The following is a 26,233-nucleotide window of genomic DNA, read 5'->3' as shown; positions in this document are numbered from 1 at the left end:
AGTCATCATAAACCGAACGCCCTCTCTGACGTCAAATATCGTAGTAGAATAATTTCTACTTACAAACACATATGTATATATAATATATATATATTTTTTTAATTTGGCTGAATTCCATTAGTTTTGTGATCAAGATTACTAATGTATAAAAAATAACGATAATTGTTTGACTAATTCAAACACTTTTTGTTTTATAGTCTTTTTAAGCTCAACCAATCAAGTACCAACACATCCATTTTCTAGTTTTTCGTATTATCAAGATCAGGAGTTCACTTATAAATTTCGTACCTGATAATAGCAGGTTAACCTGGTGAAACATTATAACCATAAATATTATACTTTGTATATCCGACATTAAACAAATTCAGATTTTGCAGAATCAGCATCACCTAGGCCCGGTATGGCCAGATGGTTAGGTCGCCTACAACGTAATCTGAGGGACTCTGGTTTGAATCCCTATTGCACCAAGCGTGTTTGCCCTTTCAGCCATGAGGGCGTTATAATGTTACGGTCAGTACCACTATTCGTTGGTAAAAGAGTATTTCTCTAATCTTATACTGCTAAATTAGGGACGGCTAGTGCAGATAGCCTTCTTGTAGCTTTGCACGAAATTCAAAAACAAACAGTACCGTATAGTTTCAGTAATCGTAGTAGTAGTTAGACGAGTTTGTGAGATAATTCCAAAGGAAAGCCCATAACTGTATTTTGTTTTAGTGCCTCAATTCCGAAGAACTTTAGTAGAAGTGCGTTTTTTTTTTTTTTTTTGTTTTTTTACGTGAAGCTGATTAAAGTTTGGTTTCAGATGCTTGAGATTATTGCGTTTAACCTTGATACTTGAACTGTGTATTCCATTTATTTTCTTCAAAAATAGGCTGTCATGCAGACAATTCGGAACCGGGGTGCTGTAGCACCCCCACTTTCACATACTCGAGTTATATAGCAACTGTGAATTATATTATTATATATTTTTTTGAAGGACATGATCCTCTAGTTTAAGGTTATTTTGGTATCAGAGGAGCTGTTAAAAGCAACTCCTTCTTTTTAAATTTCTCATTCTAAAATTTGTAAATACTGACCAATCCCTCTGGCGCACACACACTGTGGAAGCTAGTACACACAGTGTGGGAGATGAGTAATTCTTCTAGTATACAAACACAAATACAAGACTGTGTTTTGAGTCTCCAAAACGAGACTGGATAAATTTTAAAGTTTTACTAGTATTTACGACTCCCAAAGGATGTTATGCGCTGAATATTGATTATGCAGTGGTTCATACCAAGCGAGGTATAGCATCAAAGATATCTTACCAGTAAAATCCTTTGGTAGTTGGTACTACACCTTTGTAATTACGCCTATAGTGCTTCCCTTATTTAAGCTCACGTCACCAACTCCCATATTACCTGTGTGTGAATCTGCAGTTATTACCAACCACAGGCGGTCTTACCTACTGGGCAAACTGAGTCAGGGACCTCTTTTGGAAGGGCACCCGATGCTATGCATTTTAATCTGTTTCTTAGTTTTCTTCTTATTATTATTATTAGACCTCAATTACTGAATTCTGCCCGAGGTTCCAGAACGAATAAGACTTCCCATGGTTATTACAAGCGCTATTCAGAAAATATAATCGTAACTGTATATCGCATTACGCATATATTTATTACAAGATTATGTTTGAATTTTACGCAAAGCTATATTAGGACTATCTGCTCTAGCCGTCTCTACTTTAGCACTGAAGGATTAAAGGGAAGGTAACTGTCATCACCACGCACCGCCAACTCTTGGGCTACTCTTTTACCAACGAATAGTGAGATTGACCATAAAATTATAACGCCCCCACAGGTGAAAGGGGCTTCATCTGTTGCTCGTATTTACATTAAATGTTATCGATTATCTATAATATTCAACATGTGTATTGATCTTCCTTGGGTCTATTCGGCTTCAAAGGTCATAAAGAATCCACTGACAACATAATCTCTTGAAAAACAGTAATAGTTTATCTTTGTCTTCTTTTGTTTTATTTGCTGACCTTTTTGTTTGTGTTTTATCAACTCATTATTTTTGCATTTTTCTCATAAGAGGAGACGTGAAAACAGACTATGGGATTAGCGTGTAAAACGTTTACTATTAAGATGCTAATAAACTTTTATGCATGTATTTTCTATTTTTTTGCTTCATTTTTCAAGGTCTTGGCCTTGACCTCTGAAGTCTCAGTCTCGGACACCGAAGTCTTGACTGATTGAATAGTTAGAAATATTTTAAACACTATTTGAGGGTGTCGAGCTATCCTTCTAGTACAGCTACACTGAGGAGGCTGATCAATTTAGCTACTATACGCTTTTTGATTAAATAGACCAATTCTTCTGGTATACACACACACACACACACACACACACACTGGAGAATCTGACTTATACCTGTAGTGCACTCTCTGAGCGGATCAGTCAGTGGAAAGCTGGAGGACTTGTAACGCGAAAAATTGAAGTTCGATACTTGCAGTTTTGTATAGCGCATATAACCTATTAGGCACCTTTAACTTAATAAAAAGAAGCTCCATGAGATAACTAAGCTGCTTTTTGTGCACTTTATACAGTCTGGATATTGTTTTCTAATCCTTTTAATATATATAGAAAATATAATAATGGAAATTATAACTAAATGAAGTTGTCTAAATTTGCCTATCAAAATAGAGATTGGAAAACGTTTTAAAATCCATCCAACTAGTATCACTTTACTTGTGTGGGTACTTTTTATTGCAGTCTTTATTTTGTTTTGAATACTTCTTATAGCAATTCAACAAATAATCAACGCTCTCTACTTTCTGTTAAAATTTTATTTTCCCCTGTTTGTGTAGTTTATATATGTTCATGGAATAGATACAATACCTATATACTTTCAGTATAGCTATGCCACTGATAGTTAAACTTTTACAATAATTAAAACTGCAATCACAAAGTTGTAAAATGTAATCCATATTTTGTGTATGAAGCTGTCGAAGTAGGGCTTAAATTCTATAAGTTTGGGATTATGGTTCTAATTTTTGTTTCATTACTTTTTGTAGCAGAATACCAACTTCATTTTAAAATTCATAATTGTTAATACTCTTGTGTGTTTACTTTTCGTGTTATACTATATAAAGTGTATACTTTGCCTTTAGAAACTGGTTTCTGTTCGTCGTTATGTGGCGCCATCTGTTAGGTTGAAGTGAACTTAAAAATACTTAAATGCGTTCACGATATGTTTACCATTTGTAAAAAAATCTCCATATATTTATCGGAATATCAAAAGTAGATACTCATAGACCTGTCGAGTAAACTGATGAAATTTTATAGCGATAGTCAGAGATGTTTAGGAGCTAGCCCTACTGACATGATCAGGTAGGTAGATAGTAAACGAAAACATTGCTGGTTTAGAAACTTTTTCAATTATTATTATAGGGGTAACGATAGTAACCTTTTTAGCATGTTATTAGTATATATATATATATATATATATATATATGAATATATATCGTAACCAATACTTTGAATGGTCGGTTTGTTCAGTGCATAAATTATTTGGAAACCCTGTCGATCCTGACTATTAAGTATTACCTTGCACGATGTGGAATGTCTATGTTCAGTCTAGATTTCAGCGTACTACATTTCTATATTTATAAAACTTGCATGTAAAAACCGCACAGCTTACTTTTCTTTCAATCATTTATAGTGGTTGACGGTCTGATATGACGTAGTTTATTTTTAGCTGCAGCAGCTCATAGAATGACTCTGAATTTTTGTAGTTTTTTTGTCTTTCTGATATAAGCTTTTAGCTCTTAGCTCCGTCATTTCTTGTTCTATTTGAAAAATAATTACAGTTTTGGACTCGGTGGACCCTTTTGATCGATGTATTTGACTACGCGTAACGTCACATATTATTTTTCTCTGTTCCTATCTAAAATAATTTTAATTTAAGTGGAGGTTCGAAAAGAACCTGATGAATAATAAAATACAATTGGGTGTACAGGCGTTCCTCACGTGGTGTTGCTGGCTCATAAATAAATAAATATATATATACATATATAATAAAGAAAGGATAAAAAAAAACGTTCTCGTAGATTAATTTATTTTCATCCTGACTGAAATAATTTCAAGTGTCGCGAATAATGAGGATTCCCTCTGTTTACGTTAACGAAGGTAACCTGGTTTTAAATTCGAACTTCCCTATCTTACACATAACAGCTTGTAATGTGATTTAATGTTTGTGTTTATCATTTAAGTAATGGCGCAGTAAATACTTTAATTGACAACGTACCTATGAAGGAATAATATTCAGAGATAAGTGAGTAAATTAATGTACACCGTCTGTTCAGTTTAACCTCAAATTCGCTAACCTCACATGATTAAGAAAATTTGAGTAGATGTGGGTGTTCTAGCCCACAACGTCCCATATCTCTACCGCCTTTAACTGTATGCAACCAAATGTGGGAAGATGGTTGGTCACAATAAAAACAATAAAAAAGCAAGAAATACTATAATACATTACTACAATGGGGGAGACAGCGAATCTACCCTTAAATATATCATTCCCTGATATGATATTTGGACATAGATATCAAGGTATTAATATACTAAGCCCAACCAATAATATAAGTATAGCACCAACCCTTCAATGCTAATATCTGGATTTTCAAGGGCTGTAAAAGAATCCACACGATATAGAAGGTGATATAATTACCGTTTTATTATCTATACAAGATACGAAATATCCAATAATTAATTCTAATTATTTTCCTTTATTGCATGGATGGACATTTAAGCAAAGTAGTAATTTGTCATTTTAAAGTGTTTCAATAAATGTACTCCTGGTGGCATCAGTTCATATGTTGTTTTATGAATTATCACTGTCTGTTTTAGTTTTGTTTATCTGATGTATATTTATATAGTTATACAAATACAAAACTGTAACTCATCATGAACTGCAAATGGACATTAAAATTCAGCACCATATACTAGTGTGAAATAATGAACTTGAATTACAATTATGTAGTTTATCACGAATATATCGGAGAAGTTGTACTATTTATAGAACATTGTAGAGAATGTAATTGAAGAAGGATAACTAAAGTGATACAAATGATGTCTCAAAATATTTCAAATACAGGCATGAATTGTTCATGAAAAATACAATGCTCTAAGTTTCGATTTTTTTTTTTAAACAATATCACTTTCACCGTCAGTGCTGTGTGATGTGCAGGCATATCACGCGTTCTGCATCTCCTCAGTTACTAGATGACATTTTTCAAGTTTTCACCGTGTATCAAGTTTTTTTTAATTTTTAATATAGAACATCAAACAAGGGAACTAATAAATTACCCACGTTTTTGGATATTCATGGGACTGAAAGTATCACCAAAAGCATCAACAGATGTAGTGATTTGCTCTGCTTTGTTGACGTCAGAATGGCTCTCGGTAACGTGGATGATGCGTGCGCTTTGTACGTATATTCACAATTTTTCTGTTTTTAATGAAGGTTTTCCAAACTTCAAAGATTTGATATAGGTTGCCAGTTTATAGAGATCATTACTCTTTGGTTGGATACTGAGATATTTTCATAGGCACAGAAATTAGTACAGATTATTTCATTACAGCTTTTTGGACAAAGTCTTTGCTGGACAGCTTGAGATAATCTTGATTCAGTTTTAGCATTGTAAGTAACAGAGTCCAAATAAATCTCTCTCTACATCTATAATTCAACACTTGTCCGACTATTTACTTGAATTTTGATTATGGTTTTAGTGAAGGTTTCGACTGATCGTTTGCACTCTCATTTCCAGGTTATTCTGTGTAATGTGTCGATTCTCTATAACATGGCCAGGGGGATAAGGCACTCGATTCGTAATCTGAGGGTAACGACTTCGAATCCTTGTCACACCAAACATGCTCGCCCTATCAGCAGGGGGGCGTTGTAACGTGAGGGTCAATCCCCCTATTCGTTGGTAAAAGGGTAGCCCAAGAGTTGGCGATGGGTAGTGATGACTAGCTGCCTTCCCTCTAGTCTTACATTGCTAAATTAGGGACGGCTAAAGCAGATAGCTCTTTTGTAGCTTTGCGCAAAATTCAAAAACAAAGATAGAGCAAATACTGGTATTGTTTCGTGACACAGTATCTGTCGATTCCTTCTGATGTTTCGCAGATCTTGCAGGCTATTACGAAGGACTTTGGGGAAGCTTGAGAATATTATAGCGTTGGTTACTTCTATTGTTTAACAGGTTATTTTTAGATCATCCAACAAAATTAATAATACACAATCCTTTTCGTTTAATGATGATACTAGTGTTCTATTTCTTTGACCAAAGGTTTTATGAGTTAGCTAGCTTAACTAACGGCCATTGATATGCCTAAATGAATCGGTCAGAAAACCAACTGTAATTAGTGTTGCAATCTTCAAACACGGACGTATGGGAAGTACGTAACGAAGAGGGCGGATTAGGAGGTTCGAGTCTCTCTTTTAGGTATAAACTTTTAAAAATTGTATAAGAGTTACATTTAGATAGAATGATATGTTTTATAATTCTTACTCTAAAACAATAGGAAACGCTTGTTTCTTTGTTCATATATATTTGCAGCTCAAGTACTTATTTGGTTGGTACACAAATTCAACCTATGCATGTAAAGACTGTTAGTAAACTAATACTGACGTATGTAATGACTCCTAGTTTTGAAAATGGGTATGCCTAAGAGACCAATTAATTCTTATTTACTTTTATAATAATTGCAATATATTATTAAACATGAAAATTCTATCATTTTTTAATAAAATACAGAGGCTCTCTGAGGGTAATTATTAAATAGTTTTTTGTATTGTGTTATATTCTTTGGTTTAGTGTAATAAAACAATTTTTACTATATACTTTTTATATATTATTATGTTTAATATTTTCTCTGTTATATATGCTACGTAGCTAAAATATATTCATATCTAAACTATATTTTATGAAGTAAAATGAAACATTTATAAATAAAGAAAAATAATCTCGCAACGTATTTTATACATACAAGTATTTTAATCTATAACGTAAATACTTTGGTTGTTTGAATTTCACACAAATCTACACGAGAACTACCTGCGCTAGCCGTTCCAAGTTAGCATGTAAAGAAAGGGAAGGCAGCTTGGGCTATTCTTTTACCAACAAATAGGGGGATTGACCGTAACATTATAACGCCCTCACGGCTGAAAGGGTGTAACACGTTTGGTGTGACGGAGATTCGAACTCGCGACCCTCAGATTACGAGTCGAGTGCCTTAACCACCTGGCCATACTGGGCCATACATTGGTTTCTTATTAAACATACATCATTTAAAAATTGGTGGATTGCAAGTGAGTTCCTTCCAAAAAAACAACAAAAAAAAACATTTGTTGCGCGCTAACAACTAGGCTTACGTAAAAATGGACGGTAAAAACGATTTCTTTACATGAAGGAAGTTTAAACTGTAGAAGAGTTACAGATAAGGGTGAATTTATTTAGTAAACGAAGTTTTACACAATTATGGAAACGATACTGGTTTAAGATCGGCGAAGTTAGTAGTAACTTAATAAATAATATATATTTGTGTTTAAAAATTGTATATATCAATCTTTTTGGCAAATATCATAAATTTGATACGTACTCAGATTAATTAACTTCTAATTTAAAATTTCCGGTTATTTAAAATAGTAGTACGTAATGTATGTAATATAATAAATTGGGGACTCGTTCACAGATAATTTTACAAACTAGCTATAATAAACGTAATGATTGATAGTTTGTGAAATCATCTGTGAAGTCATAGAATATACATTTTTTCTCACGATAGCAAAGCAGCTGCAATTTAGATTGTCGCTTAGCAACGTCATTTTATTCCCTTCGAGACAGGTGTTTTGTTATTAAACTGTCTAGAACGATAAGTTGTCAGTAGAGGGCGAAGCAACCCACCAGGTTTCATGTTGTCGAACTTAGTTGTGAGATCGCAAGTTTTATGCTTGGGGGTAGGGACGTGGAGCAAACGTGACATAATCTATTATAGAAATGTTTATCATAAAACAACAGAGCAGCTGTCATAAGAAAATCCTTTAAGATTCATATTTTGTCAAAGAGAAAGGGTTTTAAATTGTAAAATTTTCTATTCCTTATTAAAATGAGTATTTTTAATGAAGAAAAAAACGTTAGAAGAATAAACATCAGACACTGAAAAGCGTTTTTTTTTATATTAAAGAAAAACGTTAGAAGAATAAACATCAGACACTGAAAAGCGTTTTTTTTTTATATTTTCTTAACAGTTGAAAGCCGTTATTTGTTTGATGTGTGTATTGGTTCATCTTGATGTGGAAGGAGATGAACAACGAAACCTGGCGATGTATTTTGGGAACAAGACATTAGTTGTGTTAATCTTCATTGCTTTATGCTCTGTATTGTGTTATGTTATCAGATAATGTTTGTACTTTTTCTTAGGTGATTTATTTTAAGCGAAGTATCTAAGGTTTTCTTCACTAGTGCACCCCAGAAATCCAAAACTGTGTTTTCTGTGGGCTGACTCCTAGTAATACAGTGTGTGTAAAATGTGTTATGTATTTTGATGTTCATGTCAGCGTCTTTACATTTTACGTATTCAGAAAGAACTTTGGCTGGTACATCCAAAACGTGTTTGACTAATTTAGTTCTCTTGTAGAAGATGTTGTTCACCCAAGTTGGTCAGCATCCAGAAAATATCTTTAGATTTGGTTTGCTTTTCATGCTGTTGCTGTATATCCAGAAAATGTATTAAGATCTAGTTTTTGTGTGTGTGTGTAAAATGTTGCCATTCTCGTAGTTTATTAAGTAATTTAGTTTTATTTTTGGCGTTGCTACTGTGTTACTGTCCGTGTATCTGTTTTAAATATAAACAGAAGTGTCAAGTTCACAGTGACGACAAATTCGATTGATGTTTCCGCCGTGTTGGCGCATCAGTAGTGACGTCAGAAATCATGTGACAGCAAGAGAAACGTGCAGTTGTTTGGAGGCAGTGTTCGTACTTAGCGCCACAGGTTGGCTCTGCGGTACGGATCGATCTTGCCGAGGTTGGAGTTTATGGTGTGTTATTGAAAGGCATAGTTTGGAACGTCGTTTCATTGGTATTGATTGTGTAGAGCAGTTGGAAGAAAGGACATATTCGACTTATTAAGCCGCAACTTGGATTATAATGTTGAATCACTGAATATATTCGAAATACACATTGTTCAGTGTGGTTAGAGTCGCTAAACGATTTCTTCTTTTAGTATGTCTGTTCTGAACCAGCGACAACCCTCCCGATTTTGTGTCAGCCCACCTCCTCACCCATGCGCCCTTCTTCGACGTGTTTATTATAAAAGTTCATGTAGGTTAGAAGTTCAAGCCGAGAACTGTTATATTAAGGTAATATTTTGCTTTTATCTTATTGTTATAACAGTTCAGTTTTGTATTTAAAATGTAGAAACGTGTTTGTTTGGTAAGAGCAAAGCTGTACTGTACAGACCACAGGGGACAAGCCCTGAATCTTAGTTTCGATCCACTGGAAAGAATGTAAAATTTGCTTTTTATCGTGGTAAATGACAATCACATTTTCTCGTGTTTAGTGAGATCGTATTATGTTTGTCTTAAACTGAAAGTAAAATGTTTTGTTGCTTCCCCTGCAATGTTGAAATGTTATACTACCATAAATAAGTAATTAAACACTACAGTTAGAACAGCTGAGCTTCAAACTAATACTGAAGGAAAACCTTAGCTGTGTTACTACTAGAAAAACAACGTACATATCGTTTTACTGAACACAATAGAACAAAACGGTTTGTCTGTACAACAATTACAGCTTCAAGTAATGGTTTTTGTGTTCATAATTATTATATGAATCACATAATGATTAAGTTTCACATGCAACATTTTAATCTCTATGGAAACAATTGCGTGTAAGAGACAGAATTCTTATCTGATTTATTAATTGCTGCTGTGGATTCACTTGAAAATGGATAACCCTTAATATATGTCGCACACACACGTTTTGCTTCGTTTCTTTCAGGTTGGAAACGGAACTGTAATAAGAATGCAGTTGTTTATGCTATATATTTTTTCAGCCTTTGCTTCCGCTGATGTTTAGCACGTTCTGCTATTTGGTGCGGCTGGGATTGGAAACCGCGACCCTCAGATTACGAGTCAAACACTTTAACCCACCTGGCCATGCCGGGTCCAACTAAACAAGTGCAAAAAGAAATTAAGAAAGTAAAGAAAGACCTCAGTAATGTAGTGAAAAAAACATCAATAAGAGAATAAATTATCTGAGATACGAATAATTAAATGCAATGGTTAAACCAAACACATCTTCTGCTTTGGCTCAAGAGTTCCAACCTAAAACATTATGGAATAGTAGAAGTGATTTCGTGCCATCTGTTATTGCAGACCTTCTGGGACTTCTACGCCGTAATATTTAGCTGGGTTGGTTCGATATTGGCCACTTAAGAAACCAATGGATTGTGATGGAAAGTCACTATGGAAGTCGTACCGAGCTCAGTTTTTAAGTGATCTCATCTAAAAAAACAAAACAAATCAGCTTTGAATATTTCAAATAACCTATCAAGTGATAGTCATAACTATTGAGCATCATTAGCTCCAATATCTAATATGTTTGGAGTGACATGGTAGAAGGAACTATCCAAAGAGAAATTCTGGAAAATAGTATGGATCAAAGGAAAAACATTAGCTAAACTTTCTGAAGATTTGGAAATGTTTTCCCAATTATCTTACGTGATACTCCTCGTCAAAACGACGAATTCATTAGCACATTATTACTTTATAGATGCTATAACAGGCGAAGACATGATAATTATTTAGGACGAAACAAAGTAAATACAAGTCTTTAAAGGAAAATCTTTAGTTAACAATGGAATTAGAATATATTAAATTTGCAGATAAACTATTAAAGGCGTCATATAAAAGTTACAGGATTGTAAGATTGGCATTCTAGAAAAAAAATAATTAATGAGCTAGTTTCACGGAATGTAGAGATCAGACCATAAGGTAACAAGTTTTCAAGTATAACTTGAAATGACACATTGCAAGGGATTGTAGGTTTAAGCCTGTATGAAATAACTTCTCCAAGAAGATACAGGAAAGAAGGAACTTATAGTTGTGGGAAATATGGGTATTATATCCAAGATTGTAAGAAATTAATTGTTGTTATAAAGCTAAGTGGCAATACTCTGAGGATTAGACTTGAAGCCCAAGTGGACTGAAATATCAATGAAGGGCTAATGAGACATCATAAAAAGACAGGAATTAAATAGATTTATGATGTGGAACTTTTTTTGTTAATACTCTGTCAACCATAAATAAGTAAAGAAAGTAATTTTTTGAGGAAGATCATCCACAAATTCATATTTTTCTTCATGGAAAACTTTCTAGTATATTGATTGATGCAAGTTGCAGAGCTACATTTATTAAAATAAGATTGGAAATTGCTTCCAGAGATAATGAAAGAAGTTGGTGTACGCAGAGATGGGCATAAAATTCCAGTAAAAGGGAAGATGGAAATCCCCCTATCGTAGGACATTTCTCTATACATCATGATACGTGGATAACTGACATTGAGGAAGACTGTCATATTGGGATGTGACTTCGTGCGGGAACCTAGATTGCCAGGTTAGGCTAGCTTTAAATAGCTTCACAATCTGTAACCAGGAAATACGTGTGTACTACGTGGCAAATATACCCTATAGGTTAAACTACCAATGGCAACAGGTAGGGTGGTTATTGTACCACCATGAAGCAAAATATTTCTATAGGGAGTTATGAGTAATAAATATTCATTTAGTAACGGGGTGTTGTGGAATAAGATACTGTGACTTGTCCTGAGAGATTGGTGATTGGAAAAGCTCTCGTGAATGTGAAGAATAACAATGTCGAACATCACTTTATTCACGTTAGATTTAAATCATATTGTGATAAAACGAGAAGTTGTTATAGTGCTAATGCTGATAAGACTATTCTTTCAAGGTAACATGGTATGCATGTATAATTCTCTTCAAAAGGTGAGGCAAACTCCAAAGTTAAGTAAGTGCTGGGAGGAGCCATATGTACTGAAAAGAAACTATTACTTGTTGACAGTATCTGAAAGGATAGGTGATCCAAATCAAAGGATATTCACCGTGATTCTCTTTATGTGTATTCTATTTCTGAATGTAAGGAAAACGTCCAACCATGTCAAATTTAATTTGTTTTTATTAACTACATCCATCCATTTCAGTTTGACATCCTTAATTTGTAGTTTTACAATCTTAGTTTCATACTTAAAGTTACATTCTTTCGTGTTTACACATTTATATTTGTATTGATTATGCTTTGTTCAAATAATTCTTGTTCGGTTAATAATCGATTAAGTACTTTCACTTAACCTAATGTTTAATTTATTAAGAGAACATCCAGCTTACAGATGTACAAAATTATACCATTCATCATAGTTACTTTCCATGACTGTTTGCGGTATTGTTTTTATTTTATTGCAACTACCAAAATACCACAGGTTTAAAAGTATCAGTTTTGTTCTTATATACTCGCTGTGTGTTTGGACTATTTCTGAAACAGTCAGTTCTTTAATAAAATGTCGAGGCTTCATATTTATCTTTACAGTTTTTAAATTTCCATGAGTTATAATCATATTAATAACTAAATGCAGATAGAATCTGTGTAAAGGAATAAAAATTTGTTTTTATTAACTACATCCATCCATTTCAGTTTGACATCCTTAATTTGTAGTTTTACAATCTTAGTTTCATACTTAAAGTTACATTCTTTCGTGTTTACACATTTATATTTGTATTGATTATGCTTTGTTCAAATAATTCTTGTTCGGTTAATAATCGATTAAGTACTTTCACTTAACCTAATGTTTAATTTATTAAGAGAACATCCAGCTTACAGATGTACAAAATTATACCATTCATCATAGTTACTTTCCATGACTGTTTGCGGTATTGTTTTTATTTTATTGCAACTACCAAAATACCACAGGTTTAAAAGTATCAGTTTTGTTCTTATATACTCGCTGTGTGTTTGGACTATTTCTGAAACAGTCAGTTCTTTAATAAAATGTCGAGGCTTCATATTTATCTTTACAGTTTTTAAATTTCCATGAGTTATAATCATATTAATAACTAAATGCAGATAGAATCTGTGTAAAGGAATAAAAATCCTTCCGTAACTATTTTATAAACAATGTAAGTTAATCAGCAAAACCTTACTTCTTATTCCGAAATATCTAAGCTTAATCGGAATCTCACACGAATTCCCCAAGAGGACAATTACTAGTAGTGGTATAGAGTGATTTCGACGTCATATAAAATAAAAAAAATTATATATCCGAGTTATGTTGGTTAAATGAATATTTTTTCTCACTGTTTTCTAATACATAAGCTATGTTATGAGCAAAACGATCGAACATAATCATAGCAGTCAAATAATTATATTATATGCGTTTTTTATAAGTATGATTTATTAACATACGGAAGTATGTTAAATCGTATGTTCATATGCAAAGGAATTCGGACATTTTTGGAATTTTGTATATATGGGTTTGGTTGTTTGTTCTTGGAAGAACAACGCAGTGGAAACTCCAAACTTATTTTCACGTGTCATATTTTTAACTTCTATAAAGAAAGCTTTATTTCGCTTTAAGTAATATAAAAATAAATAACTGATTTAACATGATGAATGTGCAGTTCTAAAATGATATTTATGGTCTGCTGTTGTAACTGATATATTTTGAGTAGCTTGACAAGGTGACACACGCACACATACACACACACATATATATAAATATATATATATATATATTTGGCACAATTAAATCGTTTATTCAAATATGACAGTGATCCTTTACCTCTTTGTTAAATATTTTTCATCTCAAATAGGAGACAAGGAAGTGTACAGCTGGATTTTCAGCACTGCACTGGACATTCCGGTTCTGTTTCTATACGAAGTATCATCTTAACTTCGCGGTGTCAGTGACCCTGATAGCGTTGCTATGACTGCGTTGTCAACAATGCAGAAATACTCGTGCATTTATAACATTGGGTCCCAAACATTTTGAGCTGATGGCACGCTAGGAGAATAATGTTAACTTCACAACACACTCGTTCGACCCCACACCCGAAAATAACGGTTTTTCTTAACATAAACATGAAATACACTAATTTGGGACTATTTTTAATAAAGAAACATGCCACGTTAGCCTCAGTGAACTTGATTATTTTACACAGTCATGTAAAAGCATACTTGATGCCATACATTTACAAAATTTCGCGGCACATCGTTTGGAAACTTGATTTGTAGTATTTAATCTGTACTATCGTTCACTGTTTTTGGATAGTTCAATCGCTGCTCGGAATTTTTACAAAAGCTTACGGGCTTAACTTAAAATTATATATAGAAAAAGTTTTATAACTGTCAATTATTCCTCCAGTACTCTTTTTTTATTATTATTATTGAACTGTGAATATTTCTTTCATATTTCCTGGTATGAAAGGAAGAATTGTAATCACTAGAGGGCTTATGGTTGCGTGCATGTGTGGGAAGACAAATTATTCAGGGTAAACCACCTATTATGAAAGTAATTTTTCATACGAGTAAAGGTGCTCTATCACATAATTGTATAATGTATAGTGGAAAAGCGATAGCAAGTTATTTTTAATTTACAGATGACAGACTTTGTTCTTTTTTATTTCCGCTTGACTGGCGTTAGCAGAAAACTAGATCTAATTTGTTACTCTCTATTCTTCGTATATTCTCAAGGAAGTGATAGAAAATTCATGTTACCTTTTAATTTTTTTCTTATGTATAAAATACCTAACAAATGGTTGACACATTTATGGAAGTCAGATATTTAAGTGCCAGAAGATTGTAGAAACTGAACTTTGATAAGAAAAATAAAACAGTAAAAGTTTAACAGTTTTCTTATTTATCAATTTAATTTTCTAATTTTACAGCTTCACTGATATGCCCCGTTTTTGTGAAGTTTGTAACTTCAGTTGAGTGAGAAATAATATAAATAAGTTAATAAACATAATTGACTGTCATATGTAATTTTATTTCAATTAGATGTTAATTTCCTGGACAGGTTTTTTTGACAGATTTTCATTTTGTATTTTTTATTGTTAAACATTTAAGTGGTTAAAATCCAAATATATTGTTAGTAATAATAAATCATAAAAATTCTGTTGACCCATGAGCACAAGTAAATGTTCACTATTAGTAACTTCTTTATTTTAGAACTAGCGTGCATAAATTAGAATATTTTTAGTGTATTTCTTCAAGATGATTTTTTATTTTATTTCATGTTTTTCGCATTTCTAAACAATTGTATTGGAATAAAATAATGCATATCACTAAATCACACTGTTCACAAATCAGAAAATCACTTTTGCTTTTTTTTGTCTAGTTACATATTTAAATTATTATCTCTCTTAATGTCCTTGTTACTATATATGTATATATATTTTTGTACAGTTGTCACTAATGCTGAAGTTGCAGCTTATCTGTTTACCTGTGTAATTTGCTGTTATGTTAGGTAGAAATTTTAACAATACTTCTAGGAAATTTAAATAACTGCTGATTTCACAAAATTCTTACTGTCAATGTTGCTTGCTGATCCCCATGAAACTGTCTGCTCCATTATATGTGAGCAGCTTGATATTCAGTTAAATTGCTACAGTAATAGATGCATGTTAGGAGATAAGTTCAGCTATTGTAATATCATGATTATGGCTTAGTCTATTTATTTTTTTCCAAGTCTTAACCAACGTAATTTGGGTCCAGCTAGAAGAATTCTTGTTGGACAGGAGGAAAATAAATATTTTGTTGGTTCTGCAACTGAAGAAAAGGGTGGTTGCCACAAACCTTCTTCTTAGTGCTATCATATCTTTTTAAAAATAGGAACCATTTCAGACAGCATTAGTGTGTTACCTTAAAACTTTCTAATATGATGTAAGTCTGGTTGTAACAAATCGAACACATCACTCACTTACACCATGTTATGTTGACTTGACCTTTGAAGGCTTACATGAACCTTAAACATTTACTGTGGGAATTTTTTACACGTAATCAAATGCTTCCATATTCAATTAGGCCTAAACTAAAACATAAAAATAAAAAATAGTTTAAAATGTATTTCTTTAAAATGAAGTAAATGCCATTGAATAACTGCTAAATAGTTTATTGAATGACCACAAACACTTTCCACTCTAATAAAACACTTCTAAAACTTTTGGTGCACAGTTAGCTGCTTTAATTGCAGAATATTGGATTATTTTTTGCAGCCTGTAGGTTAATAACCATCTCTTTCAACCACAGTAATTAGAAATTAAGGTTGAAGCACACAGTAAAGATTATTCATCAGAGATCATGGAAAAATGAAGAATTTTCTGAAAAAAACATCTGGTAATATTTAAGAACATAAAGTAGAAAAGACTTGCATTCCAAATGTTATTGTTTTTATCTTTTAGTTATATCTAGCAATTTAAAAGACTGACTTATAAAAATTATGAATAAAATAATTTTCCATCAAATTGAAAGAGAAAAATGTCTGTCCCCTTTGTGCAGAATAATTTGTTCATGCATCTAAATATACACTTCTCACACAAAATGTTATATACCTTTACCTGTAGAGTAGGTCAGTCCTTACTTTGTGTTTATACAGCTTGGATGGTTACATGTTAGAGAAATAAATTCACCAGTGGTTTGTTGGCACAGGTGTAAATTGTGTGAGTTTCAATTGTTGTTATAATGGCAATGATGAAAGGTTTATCAACATTTGAACAAGTTGTTATTATTGAGGCTTGTTTGGCAGGTGCTTTAGTTGCAAAGATGGTTAAGTTTACTGGGAAATCAAAAATTAGAATCTTGGTTATTATATTAAGAAACCTTGTGTAATAAGGAAAAATGTGGGTGGAAGAGAACTATGAAATGGGTAGAAGGCTGTTATTCTATATTAAGTACTCTTTGAGTTAACAGATATACAGGTGTACATAAATTTTGAAATAACTTTAATAATAGTTTGGGAACATTCATTTCTACTAGAACAATGTATATTGATCTGCATAAAATTAATTTTGATAACTATACACCCTTACATGAACCACTTATTTCTGCCAACAATTAAAAAAAAAGTTCATTGATGCCTACATCATAAAAATTGAACAGCTGCCCATCAAAATTGTGTAATGTGGTCAGGTGAATCACACTTCACAATCCAATGAATTCATAGATTCATTGTACCTAGTCCCCATTGTACAAGGTGCTGGAGTTGCTGTAATGATGTGGAGTTCATTTACATTACATGGTCTAAGTCTTCTGGTTGCTCTGAATTGCCATATTTACGAGGTCTGTTCAAAAAATACGCGGACTGTTTGAATTGTGCGGCTCCAGTTGGTTCCAGGGGAATCCGCTTGGTGTCGCTAGGTTTGCACAGATCAGCTGATTACAACGCCATTTCCCGATTGCAGGTACCTTCATTTGTGTATTAGCTATGCAGTTTTAAGTGAAATGCGATTTTTTTGTTTGGCGGATTTCAGAATGAATGACCTGAAGGAGCAACGACTTGCTGTGAAATTTTGTGTTAAACTTGGAAAATCTGCGACTGAAACTTTTGCTATGCTTAACACGGCTTACGGTGATGTTGCTATGAAGTGTACGGCATGTTTCAAGTGGCATGAACGTTTTAAGGATGGTCGACAGTCCATTGAAGATGATGAGCGTCCTGGATGTCCTTCCACGTCAACTGACGACCCACACGTCGACAAAATCAACACCCTGGTGTGGGCAAATCGACGTCTGACTGTCAGGGAGCTTGCTGAAGAGTGTGGGATATCAGTTGGATCTTGTTACGAGATTTTGATCGAAAAATTGAAGATGCACCGCGTTGCTGCAAAATTCAGCCCTCAGAACTCGTGAGTTTTTGGCCAAACACTCGATCACTATTCTTCCCCATTCCCCCTACTCACCTGACCTTGCTCCTTGCGATTTTTTCTTGTTTCCCAAACTCAAAAGACCCTTGAAAGGAAGAAGATTTGAGACGATTCTCGAGATTAAGGCAAATGCGACGAAGGAGCTGGAGGACATTACAAAAGAAGCGTACCAGGACTGTTTCAAAAAGTGGAAACACCGTTGGGATAAGTGTGTGCATTGGGAAGGAGAGTACTTTGAAGGGGTCCCAGACCTGTAACTTCTAAATAAAGTACATTTTGTTTTATGACGTCAGTCCGCGTATATTTTGAACAGACCTCGTACATTTCCTGAACAATAACACTATCAGCCAAAGAGCTAATGTTGTTAATGATTGACTTGCTGAACATGATACAGATTTCCAATATTTACTCTGTCCTGCAGAGTTTCATACTCTTGATAATACAAGAAAAATTTTATAAGAAACCACCAGAAAACATCCATTACAGAGGCAATATTGATTAAGGAATGGTCATATATTGCAGAAGGTGCCTTGCAGACATTAACAGAGTCAACACCACATCATATTCAGTCTATAATAGAGACACATAGAGACCTAATTTTTTATTGGGCTGAAATTTCTAATAACTTTAGCCAATGAATGTGTAAGTAACCAGTATTCAGTGATGTAAGTATCATGGTCTGGAGCCTATGTTAGACTTCATTAAATCTGTATATTATAACAAATTTTTCTTTAGTTTATAACATAAAAAATACCATACTAGCTGTATTATGTGTTTTCATTTGTCTAAGCTAATATCTGTAATTTATAACTCCTCAAAAATTTCTTTCTTTCATATATCTCTGAATATTTATTCAAAAATATTGCACAGATTAAACAACTACTTTCAATAATACCCATGCCAGTAACAGAACAGTGAGATACATACCTTCAACTACTTTCTCTCAGAAAAAAACTTTGTGTAATGTAATTATTTTAACTTTATCCTACAAAAAGTACCATTCATATTTGTAGACTGTACTCCTGACATGAAGAAGACCCTAACTTACTAGTACCAGTCCATCAAAAGACAGTCTGACAGAAAACACCTGTCTTGTACTCCCAGATTCTAAAGCTGACATTAAATCCTTGATGTACCAGTATCAGTTTGTGTTAAGCCTATGTGATAGAAAACATCTGTCATACTCTTGTGATAATCTCATTTCTTTTGGATTTTTTTTATCATTGTTTTATCTTTGGCTGAAACTTTAATTTGGACCAAAGACCTCTTGCCAGTGCTCTACCAACTTAGCTAAAGGGTTAACCTAATAATACACTTTTTTCATAACTTGAACTATAATACTTTGAGACAAGTATTGACATAACAGTCCAAACTTACAAACAATATCTTACTTTGCTCTTGAGCTGTGGGTCATTCTCAAACACTCATTTGTCAGTATCAGTAAATTATGTAACATCTTAATACCTTCATTTGTCTCAACATTCTTCTTTATTTTGGTGGTTTTTTCTCATACTGATGATCTTGCACCTTTTGTGAAACCAGAAGACACTTCTTTATAACACAATATTTTAATCTTTAAAAATTATTGGCATGCAATTGTAATGCAAGAGTAATTTTATTTATTTACTGTTTTGTCTAAATACTCAGCACCATATTTAAATATAAATTTAATGACACTTTTTTTTTGTGTTGTATAAGTGATTCTCAGCTGCTTGCCCATGGACTGGTGCTGATCCATGGGGAGATTTCAACCACTACACAAGATGGTTGGGAAAAGAAATGAGTTTTAAAATACATCTACTAACGTATATTGTTGTACAATGTAATATAAAATTAATTGGAAGATTTGGTTTAGATTTCACATTTGTAACATGTAATCTCAATTGTGTTTTGACAGGCACGTTGTTTATGTGGATATCATTATGTGTGGATCATGTTGCTCAGTTTTTAAACATTTATCAAACCAATGTTGGTTTTTAAGTGTATGATATTATTTTCAATGTAGGAAAATGATGAACCAGAACCAGAAGATGAAGAATTAGAGCATGAAAGCATTTTGGATAAAAAGTAAGTATTAATGAAACAAACCAAGGATCAGTCCTTAATATATGGTGATACTTAATAAATACAGTTTTCACCTGAGAGAAAAAAAGAAAAAGTGAGAAAACTGAAACTTATTTTCCATATATAAGTTAAGCTGATTATGAATTTATTACACAGCAAAAAAATTTGTCAGTTGATAAAGAATGTTTAAACTTAATTAAAACTGTAAGTTTAACAGCAGATGTATATTTTAAAGCAATAACATAAATTTGGTCTTGTAAACAGTGTTTGCAGTTTGCTTTCCATCTATCAACAAATAAAAAATTTTGAGTTGATCCTACATTTGAACATCCTACATTTTATTTATCATGAGAGAAATAATGGTTATTTGAGAAACAGTTAAGCAACTTTGATATTTTGACCTTGAATTCCTTTAGAATATTTAACACTGTTTAAATCATTAATCTTCCAAGATTGTTTGAGATTGACTGAATAGGCGTGGAGGAGTTAGGGTTATAACAGATTTAATATTATATATTTATTTTAATGCCTTCATTTGTTTTAGTTTAACATACATTTAGAAATGCATGTAACATATATTGTTAAATGTGTATTGCAAAAGTCCTGCCTTTTCTTTAATTTTATAGAATATTCTCGAGCATAAGAATCAATAATGTATGATGTGTGTATGTACAATACTAGTGATTGACAGTTTTAGTGCCAGCTGAATTTCAAGAGTTTTGCCTGATGAGTATAAAAATTAGCCATCACAACACTTGAGGAAACAGTTTTATATTGTTGGTTTACTACGGTCATTATACTATGAACCTTAAAAATTATAATTGTGATAAATAATCGAAAAACTACAGGTATTTGACCAGAAATGTTTATAGGTATTCAACATTACAAATAATTTCACTTCAGTGAATTAACTTGGATAATGGTAGTTTCATGAAGACAGTGTATAATTTTAGCTTTGAGAAACTTGCATGAGAGAAGACAAGAATATAGCTAGCTAGTATTCCTGTCAAGTGTCAGCATATACTTACTTTGCTCTCCTTGAACCATCAATAAAAGATTAAATTCCACACCTGACCTCTTGAGGTGGAATCCTGTACATGGTGAGGGGACCACTCAGAGAAGGTTCTGTACTTTCAGTTTACCTCCTCTGGGATTTAAACATCCACCAACATGTTTGCCATGCATATTGACCTGTGAAGGAGAGAAGAAGATCTTGGTGGGTGAGGGGTCTAACTCTAAGACATTATTTTGACTTTGAATTCCTGTATACAGGGAGCCTTGGGTTGCTTCAACCAGGATCAGTCAGCTGGTCTGCTTGGGCTAGAGTCAACCAAGTATCTGTGTTGGACATTCTCAACAAGTGTTGTAGACATTGTGTCTGATTCTGGTGTTTGGGTACAGTACTCATGAAACCCTGGTGTTGCTACAGTTTCCTTGTTTGGCATTGCAGTGCTCCCCTCATAAGACTCCACGGTGGTTGAGGACAGTGAACACTGAAGTGTATTCTATTTATTATGGATACCCCCATCCATGAACAAAAAGATAAATAAAATTGAGAGAAAAACAATAATTGGTAAATGTTCACAATTGAATGACTGTGCTAAACAATCACCATCACAGTCTGATTCTGTACCTATACTTTTCATTTTCCATTCATTATCTGAGAAATCCTTAGGGCAGATGTCTTCCTTTTGAATGAAAAATGGATTAGAGGGGCTTGCTGACTCCCAGTAGTTGGTAAGGAAGAGGCACTCAGAAGACATTTTGGTTGAAACATCTTCACCACAAATCACAAAACTTCTCTTGAAGTCAAAGGCCATGGGGGATGATATACCCTTTGAAGTTACTCTCCATGAAACTTTGAATTCTTTCAGATGACTTGTAGTTGAAAGAGATTTAAAGAACATTCCTAAGTCAGAGATCCATGCTGGTTTATCCAACCAAAGCATTTCTGTGATATGCTGTATCTCCACTCAGAAGAACAGAATAATGCTACCTACAAATGTACTAATTTTGACATTTATATTACCACGTCCACGTGCCACCATTAAGATAGGTAATCTTAATTTGTAAGGTATGGCCATATATTCCCAATCCTCTCAAATATATCCAGTACCAGTGGTTTGGTCACTTGAAGGCATCAGGTTGTGCTCCTTGATGTGTACTTATTGAGGTGACAAGGACCATGATGCCTACGAGTGAAAAATGGACCCTCATTGTGTTAATTGTAGTGATTTTCACTGCTCTTACATTCTTTCTTGCCCTAGATGGGTAGAGGAAAAAGAAGAACAGCATTTGAAAATGGTTCACATTTCTTACCCAAAGGCTTAAAAGCTACTTTCCACCACTCCATCTTGGACATATGCTGCTGCAGTCTGTTACCCTGCTACAGTGAGAGTGCAAACAGATCTCTACATGTAATTTTCAAACCATGTAAAGAGTCTTTTGCCCTCCTTGGTTAACAAGAGCTGACAAGTCAACATCAACACTTATCTCTGTCCCCACCATTCCTTCCAGTGGCTCTCCAGATCCACTTCATTTGGCTCTGGCTTCTGGCATTTCTTCTGGTCAATCTTCTTCACCCCCAAGATGCAAAACAATTATTTGTTCACACCCATAGCAACTGGAAACTTCATTCACCTAAAGAAATCTGCCCACTCAACCCAGTGCAGGATACATGGAGGTCAGTATAATTTCTAATAAAGAAAAAAACGTAGTGGAAAACAGAAGGGCTCTGTGCTAAATTCTTCTCCATCTAAGTAAAAATGGCCGCTTTGTTACGGTGGAACTGCTGAACCTTTTGTTCAAATATAAATGACATAAAGCATTTGATTGATTCTTATCATCCTTAAATCTGCTGATGCATCACCTTTTGGCAGTTTTCTTCATACAGAAATAACAGGTTGTATGATGGACGAGTGCATGGAGGAGTGGGACTGCTGGGTGATCAGCATGTGCCTGCCCTGTCTTTGCCACTTGATACACCCTTGGAGGCTGAAACCATTTGTGTTTCCTTGGATCATGCCATCACTGTTTGTTCTCTATCTGTCTCCTAGAGAAACCTATGATCAGTCAGACCTTGATGCTCTCATTGAACAGTTGCTGCTCCTGTTTATAATCCTGAGATATTTTAATTGACATAATCCCCTCTGGGTTGGTGCTGATATTGATGGGAGGGGTTGTTCTGAAGAGTATATGCTTTTGGATCACAACCTTTCTTTCTTTAACATTTATTTTCATGCACCTAGTCAGTCTTTTACTGCTCTTGATCTCTTTATCTTCTCCCCTTCACTTTCCTCTTGCTGTTCTTGGAGGGCTGACAGTGACCCATGTGGCAGTAATCGTTTTGAGAGAGACTAGCTGTGGTTGACGCCACCAAACGCATATGCCTCAATGGAAGCTGGACTAGGCCAACTGGCCCTCTTTCATTGCTCTATCAGAACTTGGTCCTGCTGTCGTCTGTAAGCCACTGATAGATGACTGCAGGACAACAGTGACTGGTTGTATTGTCTGGGCAGCTGCTCAGTGTATTCCTTAAACCTCAACACATTTTCCAAGGTATTATCATTCTTGATGGAATTCTGTTTGCCACATGGCATGAAAGACTCAAATACGAGCCTGGGATACCTTTTGTAAGTGTCCCACACTTTTAAACTGCATCACTTTTCAGCAGGCCCATGCACATGCTTGGAAGGTAAGATGTCAAAACCAGAATGTACCTTGGATTCTACCATCAGTTCCAAAGTCATATGAGCAGTATACTTATGTCCATTTTCAATCTTGCTCTTTAATGGTCAGGAAGTTGTTGACGCCTAAAGCATTGCCAATACTCATGGTGAAAGCTTTTCTCATGCATCTAGCACTTCTGCTTCATCCCTCACCTTTTTAGCCATTAATACTTGAGTAGAGTAATCACCTCTTTCCTTTCAGGCTAATAATCTTTATTACTATAATTGCCCTTTTACACTGGTAGAACTCAAGCTTGCTCTTCATTGGTCTGGCAGTACATTGGTTGGACCGGATGATATTCACTATGAGATGCTGTTCCATCTCTTTTCTACCTCTCTTGCTATTCTTCTGGTTGCTTTTAACTGGATCTGGTAGGAGAACGTTTTTCCTGATTCTTGGTGCTGGGCTATTGTCCTCCATTTTTGTAAGCTTGGGAAGGATCCCAAGATTCCTTCAAAGTAGTGGGGTAGTAGCTATCTCTGTAAGATCTTGGAGAGGATGGTTAGTGCTCGTCTTGATTGGTTCCTCAAATCAAATAACCTCTTCTAGCCCACTTAGTGTGGGTTCTGATGACAGCACTCCACAATGAACCATCTGATTTGAATTGAAACGTCAGTCAAGGAAGCCGTTCTCAAGTGATAACAACTTGTTTCTGTATTTTTTTACCTTGAGAAAGCTTATGATACTATGTGGAGGTATGGCATTTTGCAAGACCTCTAGTCATATAAGTTGCATGGCCATTTGTTCATTGCATAAAAACTTTTCTAATGAACCAGCAATTCTAAATTTGTGTGAATTTCTGGTTTCTGTTCTTTTCCACAGGAACTTTGAGTTTCTCAGGGCTTTGTCTTGAGTGTCATGCTTTATTCAGTATAAAGATTAATGCCATCACTGTACGACTCCATCCTACAGTTACAAACTGACTCCATGTTGACGAATTACACGCCTCATGTCAGTCGTAAAGCATGAGTTTTATTGAGCAGCAGTTACAGACTGCCCTCAATTGTTTACTGAAGTGGACCACAACAAACGGTTTTACCTTTTCTCTCACTAAAACCGTTTGTATGTACTTCTGCCACCAATGGGGTACTCATCCTGACCCTGAGCTCCATCTTGGTCAAGTTGTACTCCTTGTGGTTCCCGAGGCAAAGTTCTAGGTGCTCAGCACCTATATTTGACCATAAGCTAACTGCTAATTGTCAAGTGTACAAGGACCACTGTGTCCTCTCTTCCACTTCTTGGGGAGTAGATTGATATTCTATTGTGCCTTCATTCGATTGAAACTTGACTATGTGTCTCTAGCCTGGGGCTCTGTCAGGACTTTGGCCTGGAAGATGTTAGGCCCTGTTCACCAACTGGAGCTGGAACAGTGCTGAATATTATCGCCAACTGAGCATAAGCTAGAAGGAGTGGAGAGATGCCATTCTCATAAATTTATTTTAAGAAATTATATCCTGAAGACAAATGGTGATTTTACTTTTTATTGATCGGTAAGACCAACCACAATCTTTGTTTCTGAAGATAGTTTATTCTCATTCACTCCATAAAAGTCACGAAGTAATGAGACATCATCTGTAGTATCTTCTTTTTCTGGTTGCATTATGACAGAAGAGAAACCGCAAAGAATATTTTTATCATTTTCATCGAAACGAGATTGAATTTGCTCTTTAAAAGCTTGAGCAGTGGGAAAGAAGATGGCGTCTCTTGTATAAGAAGTTGTACTATCAAAATCTGCAGTAGCAGATGCGTATTCAAATTCTAAGGCATATGCAGTCGATATTTAGCGGCGATGAATAATCAGTTCTTTGAAGCTGATATTTTGTTCATCTTTAAGTATATCGTGTGTCTTTCATCAAACGTATAGGTTTGTCCCGTAGCTTCGAAAAATTTGCGTTTGTCTCTAGTGATTTAAAGTCGTTGATTGTCGCATCACCAGATTTTCTTGCCAAAAAGACATCAATTTTTTTAATTGAATATAAGCTGACAAAGATGAAGTTTCACTTGAAGTTTTTTTCCAAGACTAGAAGAGTGAAGATGAATTTTATGTCACTGATTGAAACTAAAAGACCTTTACCCATGGCCGAATTGTTGGTATAATTTGAAACAATATTAAGAAGGGCGAGAATTGTAGCTTCACTGCGTTTCTTCAAGGCTGCTGCTGCTGCAGCATGTCTTAAGGATCAGTGGGTCTCACTCTGAGACTGAAGTAATATGACTTCTTCTCCACAGCTTTTTTGAATTTCCTGAAAAATTTGGTAACACTTAGAACTTCCCTCGACAAAAGCGTAAATTGATTGTATTGTTTTTAGAGTGTTTCTAAGTGATTAAGTTTTCTTTAAGGTTTTTTTGAACGTCAAGATTAAGCAAATGACCAAAACAATGGACATAAATTGATTTTGGGGCCACAGTTTTGATTAGAATTTGAAACTCAGCTTGATCACTTTCATGTTACTGGCATAGT

General features: G+C 34.3%; 1 protein-coding gene across 3 annotated transcripts in view; it reads left to right on the top strand.

Annotated features, from left to right (window-relative positions):
• Positions 1 to 26,233, top strand: part of LOC143238089 (uncharacterized) — an 85,068-nt gene that overhangs the window by 9,394 nt on the left and 49,441 nt on the right. Inside the window, exons 1-2 of one of the 3 annotated variants that reach the window (XM_076478032.1) lie at positions 9,024 to 9,406; positions 19,985 to 20,046. The exons of 1 other annotated variant lie outside the window; for it this stretch is intronic. In XM_076478032.1, coding sequence (XP_076334147.1) covers positions 9,272 to 9,406; positions 19,985 to 20,046 — 197 coding nt within the window. In that variant the 5' untranslated portion in view covers positions 9,024 to 9,271. Of the gene's footprint in view, positions 1 to 9,023; positions 9,407 to 19,984; positions 20,047 to 26,233 lie in introns of those variants that run through there. One more of the 3 variants, XM_076478033.1, reaches the window with a different exon arrangement.

This window comes from Tachypleus tridentatus, chromosome 13, assembly GCF_004210375.1.
Source record: "Tachypleus tridentatus isolate NWPU-2018 chromosome 13, ASM421037v1, whole genome shotgun sequence".
NCBI classification, from domain to species: Eukaryota; Metazoa; Arthropoda; class Merostomata; order Xiphosura; family Limulidae; genus Tachypleus; species Tachypleus tridentatus.
This window is presented reverse-complemented; position numbering and strand designations above follow the sequence as displayed.